This window comes from Carassius carassius, chromosome 34 (genome assembly GCF_963082965.1).
Source record: "Carassius carassius chromosome 34, fCarCar2.1, whole genome shotgun sequence".
In the NCBI taxonomy this organism is placed as follows: domain Eukaryota; kingdom Metazoa; phylum Chordata; class Actinopteri; order Cypriniformes; family Cyprinidae; genus Carassius; species Carassius carassius.
Genome location: NC_081788.1, coordinates 26337648 through 26360802, shown reverse-complemented (window position 1 = coordinate 26360802; position 23155 = coordinate 26337648). Strand labels below are relative to the sequence as shown.

Sequence of the window (23155 nt, the reverse complement as noted above, 5' to 3'; positions counted from 1 at the left end):
GTATCTGAATCAAATAGCTTAGGAAAGTAAGCTTAGAAAAATACATGAAAGTACTGTAGCAAAAGAGACAACTGACTTCAAAAAGGGATTCAGGAAATTTTTAGCCATTCAAATGGATTAAAAATAGACTGGAACTAAAAGGATTATAATTTTTTTTTATGTGGACAATATCTTCATTATAGTCATTATCTGTTATTCACATAACGATAAATGGCTGATTACATTGAAATTGTTGTTAGCCCATTGAGCATTATTAGAAATTCATGAAATTTGGCATGTTTACTCAGAATGTCCTGTTTTCCATGCATGCCAAGTTTTGTGAAAAAAAAACATGTGACTAGACACATGAGAACCGAAGGCAGTGTTGATGTCAAACGTGGTGCTATGCATTACTCTTCATTTTTAAATGTGTGCATAGATTTAAGAGCTACAAAGGGGATTTTCAGAAATTAATGACTTATATTTTTGACAGTTCCTCAGACAAAGCTGTTTCATATGACTTAAAAGAACTTCAAATAAGTTGTTTGGTCTACATTTGGACTGCTTTTTTGGGGCCTTTTTGGAGCTTGACAACCCCTTCATGCTATCATTATATGGAGCAGCATCAATGAAGAAAGTCATTTAGTTTTGGACATTTTGCATCCATTGCAGCTTCACAATTCTGCTTTACACACTGAGGAACATGAACATTTTTTCTTTTCAGTGGTTGACAGAATAAGCAGATGTTGCTGATAGAGCTTAAATAGTGTTTATTCTCAAATAGTGCTTTAAAACAGTGGATTATAGATAAATTGGTTATTTGTATATTCTACCAAAAACATCATCTTGTGTGCGCAAACACAAAGGCAGACATCCTTTGAAATCAAAAAGTTTCGCTGCTGAATGCAAATGTGACCAGACATCTGCTGGAAGTAGTTGTGCATAAACCAATGTCTTGATCACCTCATGTTGAGATGAGTGATTGCTTATTCTTCCTCACTATAAAGCCCAAAAATGGTCTTCTGCTCCCATTTTGCAGTTCTGATACGATTGCGTTCCAATGTGTTTCCCTATAATTGAATCTCTTTGATTTATGATGATGCTGCCAGGGTCTCATGGCGCACTGTAGGATGTGGTAATAAAAGGTTTTTTTAGGGGGGGGGGTTTGTGGTGCAATAACAGCCGTTTCCAAGTAATTGAGAGTTTTCATGGATCAAATATGTTCTCTTGTTCAACTGCCATGTTGTTTGCCTCCGTTGTCAAACCTGTTTTGTCACATTGATGGGGTTGAGGTGAGCTGTCAGCCGTGGTAACTCAACCGCCCCCCCCCATCATTCTTTCACTGTATGTTGCCTCTGCCGTTTGGATACTGTACTGAGGGTCACAGTAAACATTACAGGGTTTCAGATCCCTTTCTGGATTGAGCAGGAGAGAGGACTGGGTATGGACCACAACTACTACAGCAAGATAACAGCATTAGAGCGTGTGGGTCTGTCCTTCAGGGCTACATCTGAAGAAGTTTTTTGGGTAAAGAGAGGTGTGAATAACCAGCATGGAAAAGACAGAACCAGACTCATTACCGGTGCACTCGAAAAATAATTTTTTTTGCTGCTTGTTCAGTTTACTCATGTACAGACTGCAGACTAGTCTATGTATGGGAAGTGGTGGAAATAATTCATCATACCTAGTTAAGACTAATGGCTAGTGTAACACTTATGTATGGAAATGCAATGAAAAAGTAAAAGATTACCAGCTATTGTTGATTGCATGATGCATTATGCATCTGTTTTCCCATTCCACAAATAACCACAAGCTGTAGTCTTCAGTTCTATGGTATCCACAAAAGGTCAACAGAAACTCTTAAATATCTAACATAACGTAACATTAAACACTAACAGGTCTTTCTACCCAAAATGCATAAAATAAAACATTTTCCCTCCCAATTTAGTTCCAAAAAGCCACTGTTTTGTTTTAATTAATGCAAAAACAATGATTGTAAGATTAAGTCAATCTCCATTTTACAAATTTGAGTGGGTTGAATGGAAAGAAATTAAATGCAAATGTCAATGAAACAGAATGTGTGGTGTGATGCATGCAAAAACCAATACATTGACCAGTCATGTGTGTCTTGCTCATGCCATGCAATACATAAAGTAAAAAAAATGCATTTTTGCTAACTACTAGTTTTTAGCCTGAGGTTTATTCAGTTCTTTTTTGACACCTCTAAGTTTATGTAGAGTCATTTGGACTCAATTCAGTTCAGTTTTCAATTCACACTAAACAAGGAATTTGAATTAGGTCTACGTGCGAATTTTTAGAAAACAAATTTCTACAATTTGAAACTACAGTCAATTGAATCAAGTTAAGACATGTTATTATTGGATATAGAGTGTGCTTGCTAAGGCTAACATTTGTTTAAATTCCAAAAAATTGGTACTGTTTGTCCAACGCAGTTTGTGCCACAGACATGATTGATACCTCAGATCATGCATTGCGTTGAGGAAAGGTGTGCCAGTACTTTTCTGAGCAATAAAACTTAGATTTTTGCCTGGTGCACAATAACACTGTGAAAAAAATCCCATAAGTTCACCTAAATCATATCTAGAGACCAGAATATCATAAAAACCTGAGGGTGGATTTGCCTAGTAACCACCCTAGCAACCACCCAGAATACCTTTTGCACATGCAAAGCACACATTTTCATCATAAAATGCTAAAGTGTAGTTGCTCATATTTTCCCCTTTTAATCTGGCTTTTTCAAAGGACTATTGTGTTTCATACTTAACAAAGTCACCTTATTTGTTCTTTTTTTAGTCCCATTTTCTGATGTTTTTCTCCTACTGCTCAAATTTGCTACAACACATCAATTATTCATATATTCAGTTCATAGTCAATTAATATATCCCAACTGTTGTGACGAAGCGTTCCAAAGAGGACACTTTAATATCGCATGTGAGGTGTAAGAAAACTTATTTCTCGTCTGCTGTAGCTTCGGGGGCTTCTGGCAATGAAACGCAAACGAAATGTCCTCGGGAATCCAGCGACAACTTATTATTCCACTCAGAGCGCAGAGAGAGAGAGAGAGAGAGAGAGCTGGATATTTGGCTCGTCATGTAAAAAGGAAACTCTGCAGCAGAAAGAGGTCAGCGGTCATGTTCAGCCACAGAAGCGCCATTCAGGCCTTGACGAGAGGCATCCAACACGCGGGGAGGTCACGGCGCTTCCGTTAACACACACACTGTCATCTTTATCAAGTCTCGCTTTGATATTGTAATAGGCATGCGATTTGCGCATTTAAGCGGCTTTCCGTGACTGGAACGTTCCGTGTCGGGAATGATGGAAAAAAAGTCAACTGAGAGGGAGCAAGAGGAATGTGGAGTGAAGTTTTGGTGCCCTTGATTGTGGTGGAGACTCTTTTTGGGCACTGCCAGGCATGCAGAAAAAGAGACGGCTAAATGCATGCACGCTTTCTTTTGCTTGCTTTCTTTCACTTGAATATTCATTTGTTCAACAAGGTTATTAGTAACTAAAACCATAAAGAACTTTTTGTTACTCGACAAGTGGAAAGAAAACATGCAAAATAGACTGTAAAGTGTTTATTTTATTACATTTCTTTTTTGGCCTTTGTGGTGGGTTAATGTATGCAAATTAGTGCATATTTCATTAGATAATGGCTCATTTGCATATTACAAACATGAGATTTCAGAAAACTTGTAATACAAAAAATGTTTGCAATACTTAATGTTATCAATCTCTTGGGGAAATATGGTGATATCTGTTTGATATTTTTTTCTTAAATGTCTCTTCTTAAACATTTTAATTCAGCTAATTTCCAAGGCAGTTTAAATAAACTGAAAATGTAAAATTTAAATCAAATTCAAAATATGAACAGAAATTATATTAGCATATTAATGATACTAAAAGTAACTCACACTAAAAGTTTCAGTCACTCATTTGCTCAGTGTTTCTCTCTGGTGCTCGACCTGTGTGGTTTTGCTTTGCATATAGATGTTAATGTTTTGATTCTGATTCATCCACAGGTTCTGCAAAGTGCATGAGGTGTGATGTGAATTCATTTTTTGAGTAATTTGGCATAACCAGGCAAACCAAAAGGTCAACCAACTTGCCGATGAGGCCTTTTATTTTGATAAATGTGTTCCCGGCCAAGTCTGAAAAAAAAAAAAAATATATATAATATATTAAGATAAGCTTACTATATTATAAGATAAGCTCACTATAGAAAAGATGAATGTTTAGACTCATATTTTTAACATCTGCTGTGTTAAATATATCAGCATTTGAAGTCAGACTGACATGAGGGTGAGTAAATGATGACAGAAGTTTTATTTTTAGGTAATCTAATCCTTTAATCAGAGCATAACTGGCACATTAGATCACTGGTTTCTGGATGAACCTTGTTTGTTTGCTCTTTAACTTCAAATGCAGTCCCTAATGTAACACGCATCCTACAGGCAGCTATCTGAATAAAATTGATTATTGCTTTCAGGCATCCCTAAGAGGTTTCGCCCCCCTTTCCAGAATATTAACACTTTGAATATATATTGATGTCTGATCTGGTGTGGATGTGCATGTCTGGATGTGTGTGCACTCTCTATTCACTGTCCTTGTGGCCAGTGTGTATTTGGACATGAAGAGCCGTTTAGAGTCCTCCAAACAAATCAGCATTGTTCTGTTGTGGGCCCAGTCCTTGGCTCCGGGAGTGTAAATAGACAACTGTTGGGCACTGCGCTTCCTGCCAAAACTTCTTATGTGAACATACGCTCCGAGCCCATTCCTCCAAACTTGGCCCTCCACAGTCGGAAACACGCCGCTATTTCTAAAGCCGTGCCTTTGTCATGAGAACCCTTTTATTTTAAAGCAATTGTAATTAAATGAGTGCCAATTCTCATCTTATTGCTCGCCGCATCTCCTCCTTACTCTCCTCCCCCTCGCTTCATTATTTCAGGGATGCGTCCATTTTTGTTCCACCTGCCAATAATGGTTTCCACCCACCGCCGCGCAGATTTCCCCCCAATTACGGCATGTCACCCTTTCACCCCATGGCCCCCTCCCTCCCTCCCTCCCAGTCCATTCATTATGCTCAGCCTGCCTCAGTCTCTCTCCCTCTCTCTCCGTCTTTCTCTGGTCACTCTGTCTGTCTCCTTCCCGTCTTTGTGTGCTGGATTAATATTTTATGAGCTCCTTGATGACGGGTGTTCACTGCTGGGCAAACAGCCCCAGCTGAGCCCCCCCCAGTCTCATCAGTAAACCCACTGGGGAGCTCTGCTCTCTCAGCTCTCTCCCCCTTCACTGACTCTGTCACTCTTTCTATCACTTTCTTCTCCATCTCTAACTAAACACAATGAGCCGTCATCATTTCTTTGCTGTGTCAATGTGATTTCATGCTTTTGTTTGAGGCTAGGTTGTTATAGTTAAGGACATCTAAAACCATAGATACAAAAACATAAAATATATATATATTTTTTTAATGTTAAACTTATTTTACTTTAGTTGGCTGCCATGGCAAGATTTCTTATTTTCACTTAGTTTAACTAACCCATTATATATATATAACTTGCCAAGGTGACAGTTATTTAATTTAACTAGATGTACTGAAATAACTAAAATGAAAACTAAAGCTGAAATAAAAAATATGTAAATGACAGCAAACAATAAAATTACTAACACTTTAAAATTGTAATGAAAACAAAAAATAAAAATAAAGAATATTGTATTATTTTTTTTCAGCTTTGCCAAGGAGATGTTTCTCATGTTCATTTAGTTTAAAGGGGTCATATGATGCGATTTCAAATTTTCCTTTCTCTTTGGAGTGTTACAAGCTCTTGGTGAATAAAGATCTTTTTTAACCTTAAACCGCATAAACACATTTCATTAGACCAAATACACCAAATAATGTTCTTTTTGCAGCATCATATGACCCCTTTAACTTGACGTACTAAAATAACTAAAATTTTAATACAAATGAATTAAAACTATTTGGACATATAAAACTAATAAAACTAATTGCAAAATACTTGACTAAAATGTATTTATTTATTAATTTTAATAAAATCTGAAAATATAAAAATGAAAACGAATTAAAAAATATGAATGAAAACTATATGTAAATGACAATTCAGTGATACAAAATAATAGTGTTAAGTCTATTTCATAACAATGGATAAAGACAAAACCCTTTCTTTTAGGAAATACATTTTTTTGTATGGTCCAAAAAAAAAAAGAAAAGAAAAAAAGAAAAAAAAAAAAAAAAAATATATATATATATATATATATATATATATATACATATATATATATATATATATATATATATATATATATATATATATACATATATATACATATATACATATATATATATATATATATATATATATATACATATATATATATATATATACATATATATATATATATATACATATATATATATATATATATATATATATATATATATATACATACTGTATATACTGTATATGTATGTATACACAAAGAGCTGCACATAAGTTATGCAATTATACAAGGCCCAGTTTCGAATCACAGCTGATTCTAGTTGATTTGTTCTTAATGGTCAAAGGCACTGAAGCAATTTTCACCATTGGAGTCTTTAAAATGTTTCCATTTTTTAATGTACTTGTAGGTTGACACCGTGGGAAATGTCACAGCCGGGTGACATTTGACAAATGAAGCCGAGCGGATGGTGAAGAATCTATTAAAGGCGGTCCATTTGAGAGATCTGCATTCATTTCATTTGGTATTGTCTGAACCTGACAGTATCCATGTCAAAACCTGGTGCAACAGAAACACACGGGTGTCACACCCCATCTGCTTTCTCCAGCTGCGCCACAGAGAGACATGTCCCAGCCCCCCCGCAACACCCCAAATCCACCCAACATGGGGCTTTAAATGCAGCGTGCTTTAGTTAATGCCCGAATGCCAGCATTAAATATTAAGGGGAGGTACTGCAGGCTTAAGTGGTGATTTTGGGTGGATTAAATTTTTTTTTTGGATTTAATTTTGACCCTCTACGACATGTTGCTTATCTAAAGCTAAAGAATTTAAATATATATATATATATATATATATATATATATATATATTATAATAATAATAATAATAAAAATGTCATTAGCACTGGATAACACTTTTTAAGTAACAGTTTGTAATGTTATATGAAATATGATGTTCCACATGTACAGACCACTATTTTTAAATATTGCATCTTAAAAGATATTTCTCATAATTCTAAATGGGTTTTTGGAAAAATGCATGTTCATATACATACGTTTTACTAAGTATGTTGTCAAAATAAATCTTTTGAAAAATGTTGTGATGGTTTTTGTGGGATCTACATCACTTTTGATAAATGCAGATTTGTAATTATTTACTTATTATCCCAATTTACATATGTTATGCAATATATTGCATATTTTTTAATGAAAAATTAAAAAAATGTTCTGTTTGTACTTTCTGAAGTTTCATTTTCAATAAAGGAGCTGTTAATGATTTCATTTTAGCCATTTTGCTAACTTAAGCCACAAGGGCCTCTCTCTCCTGCCCTCAAATGACAGCCCTGAATCAGCTAATTAAATTGATTGACAGGTTCTAGTAACTGTCTAAATATCAAAATATTATAACCATTTCAGTAATATCTGTCAGATAATAAGGTGTGATTATCTGATATTCCTAAAAAATAAATTAGAACACATTTAATGAAAAGTAAAACGTATTAATACCGAATATCAATAAGCACAATAAAACTGAAAGGAAAAAAGTCAATATCAACAAAAAGGCAGTCATGTCTGAAAACTAAAATGCTGTTATAAAAGGAAAATGTTTTGTCTTATCTTTTCACCTGCAGTACCTCCCCTACGTAAGGACAAGCCCCGCCCACTCTACCAGCGCATCATTGAAACTATTTCATGACGCTCAAAAAGCCCCGCCCACTCCCACCCCCACCCCAGACCCGCTCGCGCTGCTCGCCGGAGTCTTGACTCAGAGCCGCTTCACAGCAATGTAGCACACGCATAATGGGATTTACCGGGTTCAATTTCAAACGCTTGTGTTGTTGTTTTAAAAATTAACGAGACTTTTGCTTTGACGTCAAAGGGGATGAAACGCAGTGCCGCTGAATGAAGTGAGTAACAGTTCGCTGAGAAACATTTGGGTGTTTATGCGTTTTTAGATTCTGAGCGCGGAATTTGTTATTCACTAGATGCTTTTAAAAACACTCTATTCATCTTTTTTAAAGATTAAAATAAGAGCATTTCAGTTGCAAATGACAGTATGTTACATTAAGTTATTGCGAATGTCAGTGGAGAAGTTCTTGAGTTCATTAAATTAAGCAATGCGATTAGGAGTAATTTTCATTTACCTGACGACAGGAATCTCATTTAGTATTTCATAACTTACCATCAGAGCACCGAACATAATGCATCTTTGTGTTCAGCTCGTTGTTCGGTGTGTTCGGTTTATATTTTATAACCTTTCAGAAGGTTGCCTGCAGTCTGGGACAGACCTCTGAGAGTATTCATTGATTTTTGCTCTTGCATTCTGTTTCAAGCTCTAACAAGCATCACTTTGATAGAAAAGGAAGAAAGAAACATGAAAGCAAAAAGGTTTTCGTCTTTATTTAAGAGTCTGTTATTGAAATGTAGTTTGCAAGCATTTTTAAACTACCTGATAATTGCTATCTAAATTGCCAACTGTTCTTTAATACATTTAATTTTTCTTTAATCTGTTTATAAAACTTTAATGGGACTGATTTAGTTTAAATAACATCACACGAATGTCAGTGCATCTGAAACATTATCAAACAGTTGCTTTTAACATCCTATTCTCAAGACTCCAATTAGTCCAAGGTGACTAGTCAAAGACCTCAAGATGCCACACTAACCTGTTGTGGAATGGATCTAATGTATTCAGGCTTAATTGGAAGATAACTAGATGTTTAATCACACATTTACTCAGTGGTTTCCAGCCTCTGTATCAGCAGCTTGCGGTTATTGTACTATTCCTCCGGGAGGTGTGGCGTGCCACTCCAGGACTCGCGACTGAGATTGTGTCTTTTCAGCAAGCCATACCAAGTTTCACGAAACCCAAACATCCCTTTTCACCCTCTCTTTCCTTTTCCACGCGCTCCCCCTGTTGTTATGACTCCATTGTCTCCTTTCTAAATGCCTCCTCCCTTTTAGTCCCTGAGGAGTGTTGGGTTTTCACCTTGTGTTCAGCATATGGGGGGCGTAATTTTCTGCTCGTGTTGACATTCTTTTATTGTTTCGTGCACCCGGTACCCACAAACAAGTTTTTCCTCCCTTTAGTCTGTAATTTGAAATTGCACTCCTGTGGATTTGCATTTTCTTTCCCTCTTCAAAGACGGCCCTTATCTTGTAAAATGTTTGGCTTGTAAACACTTTAGGGAACCTTCATTCAAAGTCATTATACTCCCCAAGCTTGGCAGACAAAACATACAGGTTTTTCTTTTTTGCTGTTTTTGTTTGCAGCCTCTAAAACAGCTATTAAATAGGGTGTGTAATGTATGAAGTAGCATTTGAATTTAGTGGCAGCTCCCTTCCTGTCAGTTTCACTGGAGTGAGCGTGTTTATCTGGCCCCATCAAGTAATTAATGTTGCATTTTTATGCACGCAGATGCTTGTCAAGGTGTTGATGAAAGCAGTGTGGGCAGCTCGCGAAGTGAGAGAGTCTTCCGGTGTGAAAATGAGAGCCGAGGGTGAAACCTAATAATCATCTTCATAAGGTTGATGGTTCCAGAACTGTTTTTAAAATTCAGAGAGTAGACGCACTTCTCACATTCATCTAGCTTATGAATATAGATGTGCACCTTTCTAACCTGCCAGAACTGTTGAATTCAATCATAATAAAATTGAAATGCCACTTTTTAAAAAAAGGTTTTACTGTGATTGCATTCAAAAGAGCCACTCTGTGTCATTTTCCTGTAGATTGATTCACAGAGTTCGTCTGTGATAAAAGCTTGCTTGAACATCATTATTTTCTCCCATTGTGGCCATTACAGCTCATTACCATCAAAATAAGATGTCATCATATTTGTTTGTTCAGAGAGGTGATAATTACAGGGAGCCTTAGATGATTGGTTGCCTTACTCACTCAGTTCGACCGCAGCAGTGTTTTCTCCAGCAAAAATTCCTGCAGGACTTAAACGGCACTGCTAACCTCTTGCTCTCCTTGCAGAAACACCCTGATGATATCAGATATCTAGCAGTGTGCGTGAAATATGTGCTAAATATTCATGAGCTCAGTTGGGGAGTATAAAGCAGCTATACAAGGAGAGGAGGCTTTGCTGGAAACAGAAGACAGATTGCAACAGAGATATAAAGATAGTTGAGTTGGCTCAGTGGGAGGGAGAAAAAGATTGAGTAAATACGGAACAACGAGTCTTTTCTATGAAATATTAGGAGTCTGAGTAGCATACAACTGTCAGCGATGAAATATGCACGAGGTTACTTTACTAATCGCCATATTTTATCACACTCCCGCTTTGTGCTCTTTAAAGAGCCAGATGCTTTCTCTGTTGTTTTTTGCCTTTATCTTCCCTTTTTTGTTAATTTTCCCAACCTTCTCTCTCTCAAGTTCCATATTTCCCAAAGTACCCCCCCCCCCCATTGGGCGTAGAGTATGGAAATGAGAACTTGCCCACCCTCCCTTTGCAGAGAAGTGGTGATTAACCACTGCACACCCCAGGCACACACACACACACACACACACACACACACACACACACACTCTCTCTCTTGCACAAACACACACACACACACACACACACACACACACATGGTGTGCTGACACTTTCATGCCTGGCATCAAAGAGACTTGTAAATCCCAGTCACTCTCACTCTCTGTACGCATTCAAAGAGCCAACGCAGTAGTAATCAGCAGTGGCTCCGTGATGTGCCCATCTCCACCAGACATGATGCGTGTTCTGAGATGCTTTGTCTTTGTCTCGCACTGAATTTCCAAGTTTATTTCCACCCTGACACCTGGGTTAGCATTGCACAGTCTCACCTGCTGCGACAACCCAATCTGTCCCCGATCTGCTTTGTGTGCGATGACGCAAATGTGATCTTACCTTATGAGAACTGAGTGACTGTAATTAATTAAAATATTACTTGCTTTTTTAATCAACCTTTTGCAAGAATGTGGTCATTTTAGGAATAGATGAAAATTCTGTCAACATTGAAACACTTTCATTAATTTATTTGATCTTTTGAACACAAAAGACGAGATTTTTGGTTCATGTACACCAAGAAAAAAAGGTACAAAAGCTATCAATGGGACGGTAACCTTTTAAAGGGGTTTGCTTTGTACCTTATGTACCCCTAAATAGTGCATACCTTAAAGGTGCACATCAGTAACTAAAATGTACATACGTAGTAATACCTAAATGGTACATGTTAGTAACTTTTAAAAGGGTGGCACCCAAATGACTGCTTTTATACCTTTTCTTTTCTTGAGAGATAATGAAAGTCAGCAGGCTCCAGTTTTATTTTATTAATTCAAATCAAAAATTGTGTCTGTTAATATTACTTAATACACCTGAGCTTAAAAACTGTAGCAAATGTACTGATTATTGTTAGTTCATGTTAGTTATGTATTAACTAATGGGACCTCATTGTAAAGTGTGTTATCATATCTTCTTTTATGTTCTGCAAAGGAAAGTCAGTCATGCAGGTTTAGTGCAACTTAAGTAAATGCTAATAGAATTTTCATTTTTGGCAGGACTATCCCTTTAATTTACTACATTGCATTGTCTTATGAATTTTTCAGATGCTTTATGAATTCAGATGCTTTTAAACGTTGAGAGATGTTTTAATGAGACACGGTGATCCATATTGCAAGATGCTTTGTGTCACATCAGATTTCCAGGTTAATTTCCACTCAAAATCTTGCTGCCCCCACCTGCTGTGACCACTCACCCGACCTACGCCCTCTTTGTGTGGCACGTACAGACTTGAATGTGAAGCAAACATCTCATCTGAGAAGTTCACACCTTGAGAAAGTGATTCAATTAGACAAAAATATTTTTATCAAGCTTTTGCTAGAAGGGCGTGATTAGCATTCATGAATTTACATGCATCTGCTTGTACATGCAGAATTATGCATTTAAGCTCCATTAGACTGAAGGGTGTAACCAAGTATTCAGTTTTGGGGGTAATTGTGGAGCCATTTAAAAGTCAATGTTGATCAATCAACATTTCTGAATACTTTAGGGATGCATATTAATGTATATGGTAGTTACGCCTACTGAAACCTAAAAATTGTAGCCAGACTATATTGTTATATATATATAAGCCTGCCGAAGCGATTCCTTCCTCTGATAGCACAAGCACACAGCATTCGCCTGTCTGTCTGTTGGCTCACCCCCATTGAGGAGTCTTGGCCTCTGAAGCTCGTCTCATTTTTGAACACACACAGAGGCTCACTTTTTTGAATGTGCCAGTTACATGCTTTGTGTGATGTCCTTCATTTTTTTTGGGGGGGGGTTGGGTCAGGGTATATTCTGGCAAACCGTTTACCAATCACGTTTCTCAATCAGCAAAGCAATCTGTGGTACACGCCTCTACCAACACACGATGGGTAACTCGCGAAGCACAATGTTCCTCCGTGTTTTCTCAGCACTATATCATAGAAAATACGAGGTTTGAGAAGTAGAAGGCGGGGCAACATTTAAAATATTTCAAAGTTAAAGTTCATGCAAACAGATTTTAATAGACAAGTTTCAGTCATGTATTTATGGTTTAGGCCTATAACAAAACCCAGTGTTAAAGCAGAGCGCAAACAATTATATCTAGAACATTAGAATACTGTAGACTATCCAGTATGCGCTCACTTCCGCGTATTCATCGCGGGGATAAAGAACACGGTTTTTTAACGATTACACGCATAGTTACAGTATGTCCAATAACAATACAACGATATAATAAAAATCAGAGATGGTTTAAATGTCCTTTGAAATCACGCTAACCACTTGTTTTTGGTATGTGGGGCATTTAAAGTAGATCATTAATTAAAAAATTTATATAAGCAGATTATTTTATTACTAATGAGATCTATAAAAGCAGACAAAACGATATATATATATATATATATATATATATATATATATATATAATTTAAAATCAACTTATTTTTCCCTTAAAATGATACCTTTTCTCAGTTTAAACATTTGATATGTCATCTATGTTGTATTCTGAATAAACTTTAGAATTTTGAAACTTCCACATCATTGCATTCTGTTTTTGTTCACAATGTCCCAATTTTTTGGGAATCGGGTTTTATATTTAGGGGTTTCGTATTTACCTAATACGACATTCTGTTTAAATGGTTAATAAAAATGATTTGCCCCTAATAGGAAAGAAAATTTCTGACACTGATCATTTCTGGTGAGTGCAGGTTTGAAGTAAATTAATTTCATTTTTCAGATTTCAAAATTAAATAAAAAAACGATTGGGATGACACCCTGATTTTATCCTGATTCTTCACAAAAACGACAGTCTTCTTTAGGCTATTCATTTATTTTATGTGAGAATTAAGAATAAAAAAATTCTGCTGGCAGAATTTGGAAGAATACAAATCATTAAAGCACAAAAATCTGCATTTATCTTAAAGTAATTAGTTATTTTCCTATCAATACATAGCTGCTAAATATAATTTTTCACTTGCTGCCTTTCCAACCTAAGGAAATAGGCAGCAGAATTCTGCTCACTTGTTGCCAATTCAGACGAGATCTGATAAAGCCATGGATTTACAGTAGGCCTACTAAGTGTAGTTACTTCAACCTTGATACTACATCAATAATTTGATAACTGAAGAACGGCACAAAGCAGTTGATAAGCTGATGCTAGGTTTAGACCTAACACAAGGAATAAATTCATTTGTTTTATTTGTACAGATTGCAATGTAACTGTAAAGTAATGTAAATATGTAACTTCGTAGTTCTGTGCATACAGTATTTGTTTACATGTGCACTAGAACTGTTTGTAAGTGTGTATTGCTACTAGAACTTAAATTTCAAAGTACATCTGTGCAATAAAGGTGTTCTATTCTATAAATTCAGTATAATGAAAGGGTGTAATATATTTAACTGATACAGTAATTGTCAGGTAGAATACTATTACAAACATTATTACAGTATGTCAACCATTGCCTTTTTAATTACATTGTTACCTTTAAAATTGTTATACTGCAAAGCTAAATATATATTACATGCAGTACATGCATCTTCAAGAAACATCTAAAAACACATCTCTTTCATCTTTGACCCTCGAACTCTACCACTGTCTAGTCTAATTATATTTTATCTATTTTTTTTATTTATTCTAACTGTTAGTTTTTCATCCAACACTAGCTTTCTGTATTCTTTTTCAATTCTTTCTATTTGATTTTTTTAATTTGTATTGTATGTATGTATTTATGGATGTGTGTTGTAGATATATATATATATATATATATATATATATATATATATATATAGATAGATAGATAGATAGATATAGTATTTAATAATTAATGATCTACTTTAAATGCCCCACATACCAAAAACAAGTGGTTAGCGTGATTTCAAAGGACATTTAAACCATCTCTGATTTTTATTATATCGTTGTATTGTTATTGGACATACTGTAACTATGCCTGTGATTGTAAAAAAAACCGTGTTCTTTATCCCCGCGATGAATACGCGGAAGTGAGCGCATACTGGATAGTCTACAGTATTCTAATGTTCTAGATATAATTGTTTGCGCTCTGCTTTAACACTGGGTTTTGTTATAGGCCTAAACCATAAATACATGACTGAAACTTGTCTATTAAAATCTGTTTGCATGAACTTTAACTTTGAAATATTTTAAATGTTGCCCCGCCTTCTACTTCTCAAACCTCGTATTTTCTATGATATAGTGCTGAGAAAACACGGAGGAACATTGTGCTTCGCGCGTTACCCATCGTGTGTTGGTAGAGGCGTGTACCACAGATTGCTTTACCGATTGAGAAACGTGATTGGTAAACGGTTTTCCAGAAAATACCCTGACCTGTTTGCATGTGTGGAAAGCGTGTCTGTCTGGAAAAAATTGTGTGTACGTGTAAGCTTTGTGTCTGATACATTGTTTTGTGTATTATGCACTCATGCACATATGCACACATGCACACAAATTAGACACACATGCATGCTATAATTTCTAGCATGTCTGTTTCAGAAGGTAATGAGTGTTGAGTGAGTGTAGCAACCTAGTAAGTATGTGCTTTGTTTTAATATGTTGCTGTGCAGGAGAGAAAGTTTACAGAGATTGTGAATGTACACACACACAAAGCACCAGTAAGGGTCAAAGGTCAGCCTGCAATCGAAATGGCTCTCCCTGAATTGGTTGCACCTTTTGGGAGTGATAAACTATGCTACATCCTATTTAAAACATGTTTACATAGCAAAAGCTGTTATTTGCAATATGCATTAACTATAATAGCTATTTGTCTGGTTTTACAAATGTTTGCTGCTAAACCAACCCCCATTTATTTCCTCCCTTTGTCATCTCCCAGTTCTTTGTGTGTGTGCGTGTGTAAGGAAGAGCTTGTCTCCAATATATATCCAGAGCTTTTTCCATTCCTCATCACAAAGGCAGTAGCTATTCCTCTTTCTAAGTGAATAGAGAGTGTGTTCTCACTCGCTCCCATGATCTCCCGAAACAGTTATTACCATTTAAGTAAAAAAAAAAATGGAGATGAATGCTGATGCTGCAAAAGCTTGACTTAATTCAAGCTGTGAAATTGGGTGTTTTGACAGTATAAGAGACCTCTTGCTTGCTCTATTTTAGCATCCTTTTGTTCTGTGCCATTCTCACCCTGTCTGCTGCTGTAAGGTGGATCTGTGTAGGAATGGTTGCACTTTGGGTGGGATTCAATCTCTAGCACTCTTGGTTAGATTTTCAATGAGGATACGATGGGGGCGACACACCCTCTTGCTACTTAAATGCTCTAGGGCTGTGAATGCCTCACTAATTTATTCATGTAAGATTGATATATGTAGCATTTATACAATGTCTTTTCAATACCAGTGTAATATCTTACTTTTTAATTTAATCATTTAAGATGTGCAAAATAGTCACTTATATATAAGCATTTCTCACCCTCTTTTGACTGTAGAGTTCATCAGACTGCTTTCACTACTGTACCTTTAAGACTGATATATATAAATGACCTCTGTTATGATTTACAGGCATTCCTGTAGGTCAAACAATGGAGCATGGTCCTAGCAATGACAACAGCAGGGATTCAATTCCTAGGCAATGCATCAACTAATAGAATTTATACCTTGAATGCAGCGTATGTCAGTTTGGAAGAAAGCATCAGCAGTGAATGTAAATACAGAGATTTTCTAGACTTTGTTTACTGCCTTTGTTCACACAGTCATTAAAAATTGAATAGGTATTGATATTTACATAGATTGACATCATAGCCGTGATGAATTCTGCACAAGCCAAACAACATGTAAAAGTAGTCAGAAATGAATGTGGAAAACTGCAAAGAACTTTCATTTAACCATTGAGCTAAAAGAAGAGTTTTAAACTTAGGAAAAAATAAAAAATACATTAGAAAGAATAAAAATAAATAAAAAGGAAAAAGCACCAACATATGAATTTTTGTAACTACTCTGCTTTGACTATCATCAAAATGTGTCATAGCTTATATTAAATGTATTTTTTAATAAAAGATCAAGGAAGATAATTTTCATGATATGACCACTTGAAAAATTGCTCTAGAATCTTTTTTTGCTGACTGGAATATCTAAAACAGGTCAGTTTATTATCAAAGTGTTTTTTCCACTCTGAATGCAAGTCAGCATCATTAAGCTTATCCAGATTCTGTTGTGCAAGACCTTGATGAAACAGGTCATGACTAAGGCTAAGAAAAATCATCTGGCAATGTGTAGGCCCTCTGAGCTCGTTCCTTTTGATCATGTTCATTAAACGTGGATAGCATGGGTCCTTAAGCTAGGTAGACAAGAGACACAGTACAAAGCGATGTTCAGATTTCAGCCTTCATAAACAAGCTGGCGCGTGAACTCTCCAATCCAAAGCATAATTGAAAAGAAGTGGCTTATCTCAGCAGCATGTCAAACTGTCCTTTTCATACCCACCATCCCTTTGAAGGTGGAGACAAGTTAAAATGTTATGCATACTGATAGACTCCAGCTTCTCTGGATTTTTCCCCCTCCTTTCCTTTGGTCCTTCTCTTCATCTCTCATATACAAGGCCCTCAAGACTTGTTGGCTTCTGTGATATGAATTAAAGATGAATCTTTCTTTTCCCTCTATAACTTTCTTGCTTAGATACTCAGTGTCCTCTAATACTTTTTCTCCTTCAAAAATGGAATCATGTTTGGCTAACTGGTAGAAATTAGTCAAGCCTCTATCTAGACTTGTCTTGAAGGCAAGCATAACTATTACTATTGCTCATACTTGGGGTTTAGTGATTTGAATGAACTCCTATACCTAAATATTACACCTTGTCATGTAACTCATCCTGCACTACATGTGTCTTGTTGAGAAGAGTTGTACTGTGGAGGTCAATTTAGTTCTGAAAAGTGAGCAATTGATACGTGTAAGTTATAGAGCTTTTTTTATTTTTATGGTTAACCACTGTGCCAAATAACCCCCCCCCCCCCCACCTTAAAAAAAAAAAGAAAAGAAATCTGTAATCATTTTGAAATGTTCCGATAAAAATCTATAGCCTGTTTGATTATCATACAAATAGTTTTGAAGCATTGTTTCATAAATAGTTTTTATTGCACTGCATACACACAGAAACATTCAGGAGCACAGAATCTTGGCAACGCTGCCCCGCTACTTTTATTAATTGATACTGAATTGCTAAATTATATTTCTCAGCAACTATGTTTTTAAAGTAACTAAATTCAGGTTCATTGTTTGTAGAGAGAGACACAGATGCAGTTAATACAGATATGGTTGCAGATATGGTTGGGTGGCAGGCGGATAATTTGAAGCAGCAGACTCTCTGAAGTTTAAGCTCATCTGCGCATCTCTACACTACACTGACCTGGGTCGCCCGTAGCAAACAATGGAGTTCTTTCTGCTGGACAAACTAAGTAATTACACCATTCAAAAGCATTTAATCTGCATGATATGTTCTATAAAAAAAATAATATCCGCGGCATATTGGCCGATAATATTTGCTTATATATATATATCTACAGTAAAACCCACCTACTTTGATTTGATTGGCCATCTCAATTATTTTGACATTAATGAGCACTGTTAGACCGCTGATCTGAAGCAAAGCCACTGGATGGCAAGCCTGCATCCTTTAGTCAAAAAAGTATAATGGCTAATGCTTTGGCGGTATACATGGAAGGAGACCAGAGGCCGTTTTGTTTGAATGTATGTCAATGAAGGAGTAGTCTCCCATAGCTAGACCTTCAAACTGATGGCAGAAGATCTGGGAACCTTGGCTGCTTTGAATGGCATGGACCACCCAAGTAGGGCTGGGCAATATATCTGACGATATGATCGTGCGCATCTAGTCAGTAAATCTGGTTCCGTGATTACAGCTAAATCGCCATCACCTGCTTTCAAATGGAGCGGCATTTCATAGACAGTGCCGTAGATCACTAACAAGCTACACAATATCGCGTTCATTATCGCCTTTGATGAATACGCAATATGAACGCGACATTCCATAGCTTGTCAGTGATCTACGGCTCTGTCTATTAAATGCTGCTCCGTTTGAAAACAGGTGATGGCGATTTAGCGGTAAGCACAGAAGCAGATTTACTGACTAGATGCGCATGATCATATTGTTAGATATATCCCCCAGCCCTACACCAAAGAGGCCATAAGACTAACAGATAAAGCAACCAATCACGTTTTGTTTTGTGCTGCATCATGTTTAGGGGTGTGTAAATGTCCTCACAATAACAGACCATGTGTAAAACTCTTGGATTTATTTTAAAGATTCTATGGAGCAAACTTAAAATATTTTGCATACTTTTGAAAATCCGGCGTTCAGTTGATCCTGATATGCGCTTACTGTCACAGTAAACACAACGGCTTTCTTCTGACATGAGGGGGTTTGGTGTTGCGGCATATTTGTCTCCAAACGAAACGTTAAAGAACGCAACAGTAGCTGTCTCCCATAAATCTAGTATAATTCAACCAATCCCCGATGACGACTTTGAAACTCCAAAAGTGTTTTCAATTTTGTGTGCTGTATGCATCAGCTGTTCAGCCAACGGTCTGTGGGTGTGACGTCTGAGGCTGAGACTAATGAAAGAGAGGCTTCACTTCACTGAATAAACAGCTTTTTGGAGGAAACAACTTATCATTTAATAAATCGACAGCCTCTGTTAATCGTCCAACTCTAAATGAAATTCAATGATGTCAAGGCAATTATGTGATCGGTTATCAAGCAATGTGATTGCTCGTGTGCCAGTGATTATACCTTATATATCTTATAAAGACATTGGTTTAATGTAAATTCCCTGGTCAGGCTGGTCTTTTGTCTGTTTTTAGTTGATTTTTGGATACTTTTCAGCTGGGAAACACACTAGCTGCTTAACTCCAGTTAAACCAGTTAAGACCAGCTTAGATCAGACCACAAAACCAATATATCCTGGTTTAAGATTATATTTCCCCCCCAGAAAGTATAGCCTATAGGTTTGGGGGTGGACTTTTGATCTGAGCCACCTAGCCACCATGTATCACTGACCTAATAAACTTTGAACACTTTAGCAGTTGGATAGTAACACCCTGGAAATCACCCTGTATATCCTAGCAAGTACATGGCGACATGTTAAAAACACTTAAAACGCATCACTGACCATGTAGCAATTGTAATGCATTATGACATTGAGTTCTGCATGGGATATGTACCATGCACTTTCTGAAGACAGTTAAAATCTAGGTGTTATTGCATCAGATGGTTCTTTATTTTCTCTCAGTTTTTTTTCAGAGGTTGATAAATGAATGAATGACAGCTGACGCTCGTGTCTTTTGAGTGGTTGATTAAAGCAGTGTCTGTTTTCTGTTTCATCAGTAAAACCAGAAAGGCAACAGCTACAGGCATCATGCATAATTTAGCACCTAACTTCTTCACATCTCTATTACTTTTCTCAGCACTTTCTCATATTTTCACACACACTCACACACACTCTCTCTCTTTCTGTTTCCCCACATACCCTCTCTTTCCTTTTCTCTCTCTCCTTCTCTCTCAAATCTCGATAATTCTTAAAAATGAATACTCCATGTGTTCTCATGTCATCTTGTGGCAGTCAGACTCGGCCAGTAAACAGTGAGACGATACAAACACCAGCAAAGAATTTTAATCATTACAGGAGCCTGCATCTGGTGCACTTTGGTACGTTTTATCAGCTGCTGTTGCGTATGCTGCTCATACGCTGGCATTTGGACTTTTCTGAAGTAAACTCCAGTACTATTGCATGTTTCTTGGTCTCAGATGAGTTTCTTTTATTGCACTTGACCAAAGCCTAGCAGTCTCACTCAAGCACCCTTCACTGCCTGTGTGAAGGTGGCAGGACTTTGAAGAACAAAAGAAAATGTTTGAAGCCTGTAGTTTTTGTGCTGAATGGTGATGTGCTGCAGTAGGTATTCTCTGTGGTGTTTTTCTGTTAACTTAACATTTGTCTTCTCTCTCTCTCCCTCCCCTCTCTTGCTCCCTTTCTTTCTCTATATCTTTATCCTTTTCTCTCGATCACCCATCTGAATCATCTCCTCTCTCTGGTTTCCGCTAACACTATCTTGCTTTGCCTTCTGACTCTTTTCCTTCCTTTTCATGTGTTACTCAACTTTCCGTGCCCTTCTCCCTCTTCCTTACTGTCTTTTCCTGTATCTTCGCTTCCTCCTTATAACTCTATTCATGCACATTGCCTTCATGTTTCTGAATTTGCTGACTAACCTTTTTCCCTGTTTACGTTTTCACCCGATCCCTCCATTCTGAATTATTTTTCTTCCTGCATGCTTCTTTTCAACTGCCCTCTCTCTCTCTCTCTCTCTCTCTCTCTCTCTCTCTCTCTCACTATCTTCTTGATCTCTGCCTCTTTCAGCAGGTGAGGGGGTGCCATGCCAGCTGCTGCTTCCCTGTTGCTGCTCCTCGCCATCTTGTGGTGGCCTCTGGTATTGCCTCTGGCCCCCAGTCATCTTCAAAGCCCCACTTCATTCATCACCCTTAATGGCTCCCGCCTCAATCACCTCCTGCTCGATACCCATTCGGGCCACGTCTATGTGGGGGCGGTAAATGTGCTCTATCACCTCTCTCCAGACTTGCAGCTGCTCTCCTGGGGCAAAACGGGGCCTAAACTGGACAGCCCGGACTGCCTACCACCCATTGACCCCACTGATTGCACCCAGGCGGAAACTACGGACAACACCAACAAGCTTTTGTTGCTGGAAGAGATCAAGGGAAAGGATCCGCTCAGCCTGATTGTGTGCGGGACGGTTCTGCAGGGCATCTGCGAGAAGCGAAGCTTAGAGAATGTCTCTCAGGTGCTGTACAAGACCGACAACCCTGTGGACACGCAGTATGTGGCAGCAAACAACCCTCGAGTGTCAACGGTTGGTGTGGTGGTTGAGCAGAAAGATGTTCTGCTTATGCTTGTTGGGCGGGGCTACACCAGTAAAGGACCTGGTGGGATCCCGCCAATCACGATGCGACGCTTAAACCACACTGCTCGAGCATTCTCCCATGAAGAACTTGGAAAGCTGGTTGTTGGTAGCTACTCCGAATACAACAACCACTTTGTGAAAGCTTTTCACCACAACAACTATGTCTATTTTGTGTTCTCTCGGCGTGACGTGTGGGGCAAACGAGAGTATCGGACATATGTTTCAAGACTCTGTGCAGGCGATCCAAATTTCTACTCTTATGTGGAGGTGCCGCTTTCCTGCGGTGGAGGATACAATCTGGCACAGGCAGCTGTACTTGGCTATCACCGTGAACAACCCACGCTGTTTGTGGCCATGGCCATGGGGCAGGCATTGACTCCCACACCCACAGACAGGACAGCTCTTTGTGTGTACAAGGTGGAGGAGCTGGATAAAGCCCTGCATGGCGCCCAGCTACTCTGTTACACACAAGAGGGCAAAGACGCCAACAACAAGGAGAAGGCATATATAGAGTACGAAGTGTCCTCCAGTTGTCTGAAGCTCCCGCAGGTAAATTGTTGGCCTTGGTTTGTAGTCATTCCTCAAAGAGGATTACAACTGACTGTAATTCATCATGTTGTTCTCAAAGGGCATTTGATGTGTCATCTGATCCAACTAAATTAAAATTTTGCTCTTTTGCCAGATTTTTTTTCCAGGCTTTAGTTCCCTAATCCCCATCCATCATTCACAATCAGTTTAATTTTAGACCCCTCTAAAGTGAAGTGACATTCAGCCAAGTATGGTGACCCATACTCAGAATTTGTGCTCCGCATTTAACCCATCCGAAATGCACACACACAGAGCAGTGAACACACACACACACACACACACACACACACACACTGTGAGCACACACCCAGAGCAGTGGGCAGCCATTTATGCTGCGGCGCCCGGGGAGCAGTTGGGGGTTCGATGCCTTGCTCAAGGGCACCTAAGTCGTGGTATTGAGGGTGGAGAGAGAACTGTACATGCACTCCCCCCACCCACAATTCCTGCCGGCCCGGGACTCGAACTCACAACCTTTCGATTGGGAGTCCAACTCTCTAACCATTAGGCCACGACTTCCCCCTAAAAATAACAGTATAATTAACAGTATAATAAATAACAGTATAATTCAGTAAATAACAGTATAATTCCAACATTAGCCAATGAGATTTAGTTTATGCTGTTTTCTTGGCAGAATATTGCACTTAGGTATACGCTTATATTGCCAATCTTAGGCAGTCCTACCCACCTACCTGACTTTAACAGATGGAGGTAATAGCTCTGTGAATGTAGTGGCTTTTTAAAGAGGGTTAAATCCACAGCTGAAGAGCGATAAGTAGGAATATATTGCTCAGGGAAGCCACAAGATATTGGCCTATTAGCCAGGTCGTGTAAGATAGCAAAGTGTGGGGTTTCTTGGCGACAGATCAGGGTCAGCTGGGGCTTTTTTGCGAAAGGGGTGTAAGT

General features: G+C 37.8%; 1 protein-coding gene across 4 annotated transcripts in view; it reads left to right on the top strand.

Moving 5' to 3' along the window:
* The window catches only part of LOC132114888 (plexin-B3-like), a 66253-nt gene that overhangs the window by 17066 nt on the left and 26032 nt on the right, over window positions 1-23155 (top strand). Inside the window, exons 1-2 of one of the 4 annotated variants that reach the window (XM_059523271.1) lie at window positions 7987-8140; window positions 21106-22213. In XM_059523271.1, the coding sequence (XP_059379254.1) occupies window positions 21122-22213 (1092 nt within the window). In that variant the 5' untranslated portion in view covers window positions 7987-8140; window positions 21106-21121. Of the gene's footprint in view, window positions 1-7986; window positions 8141-21105; window positions 22214-23155 lie in introns of those variants that run through there. The other 3 variants (XM_059523273.1, XM_059523274.1, XM_059523272.1) reach the window with 3 other exon arrangements.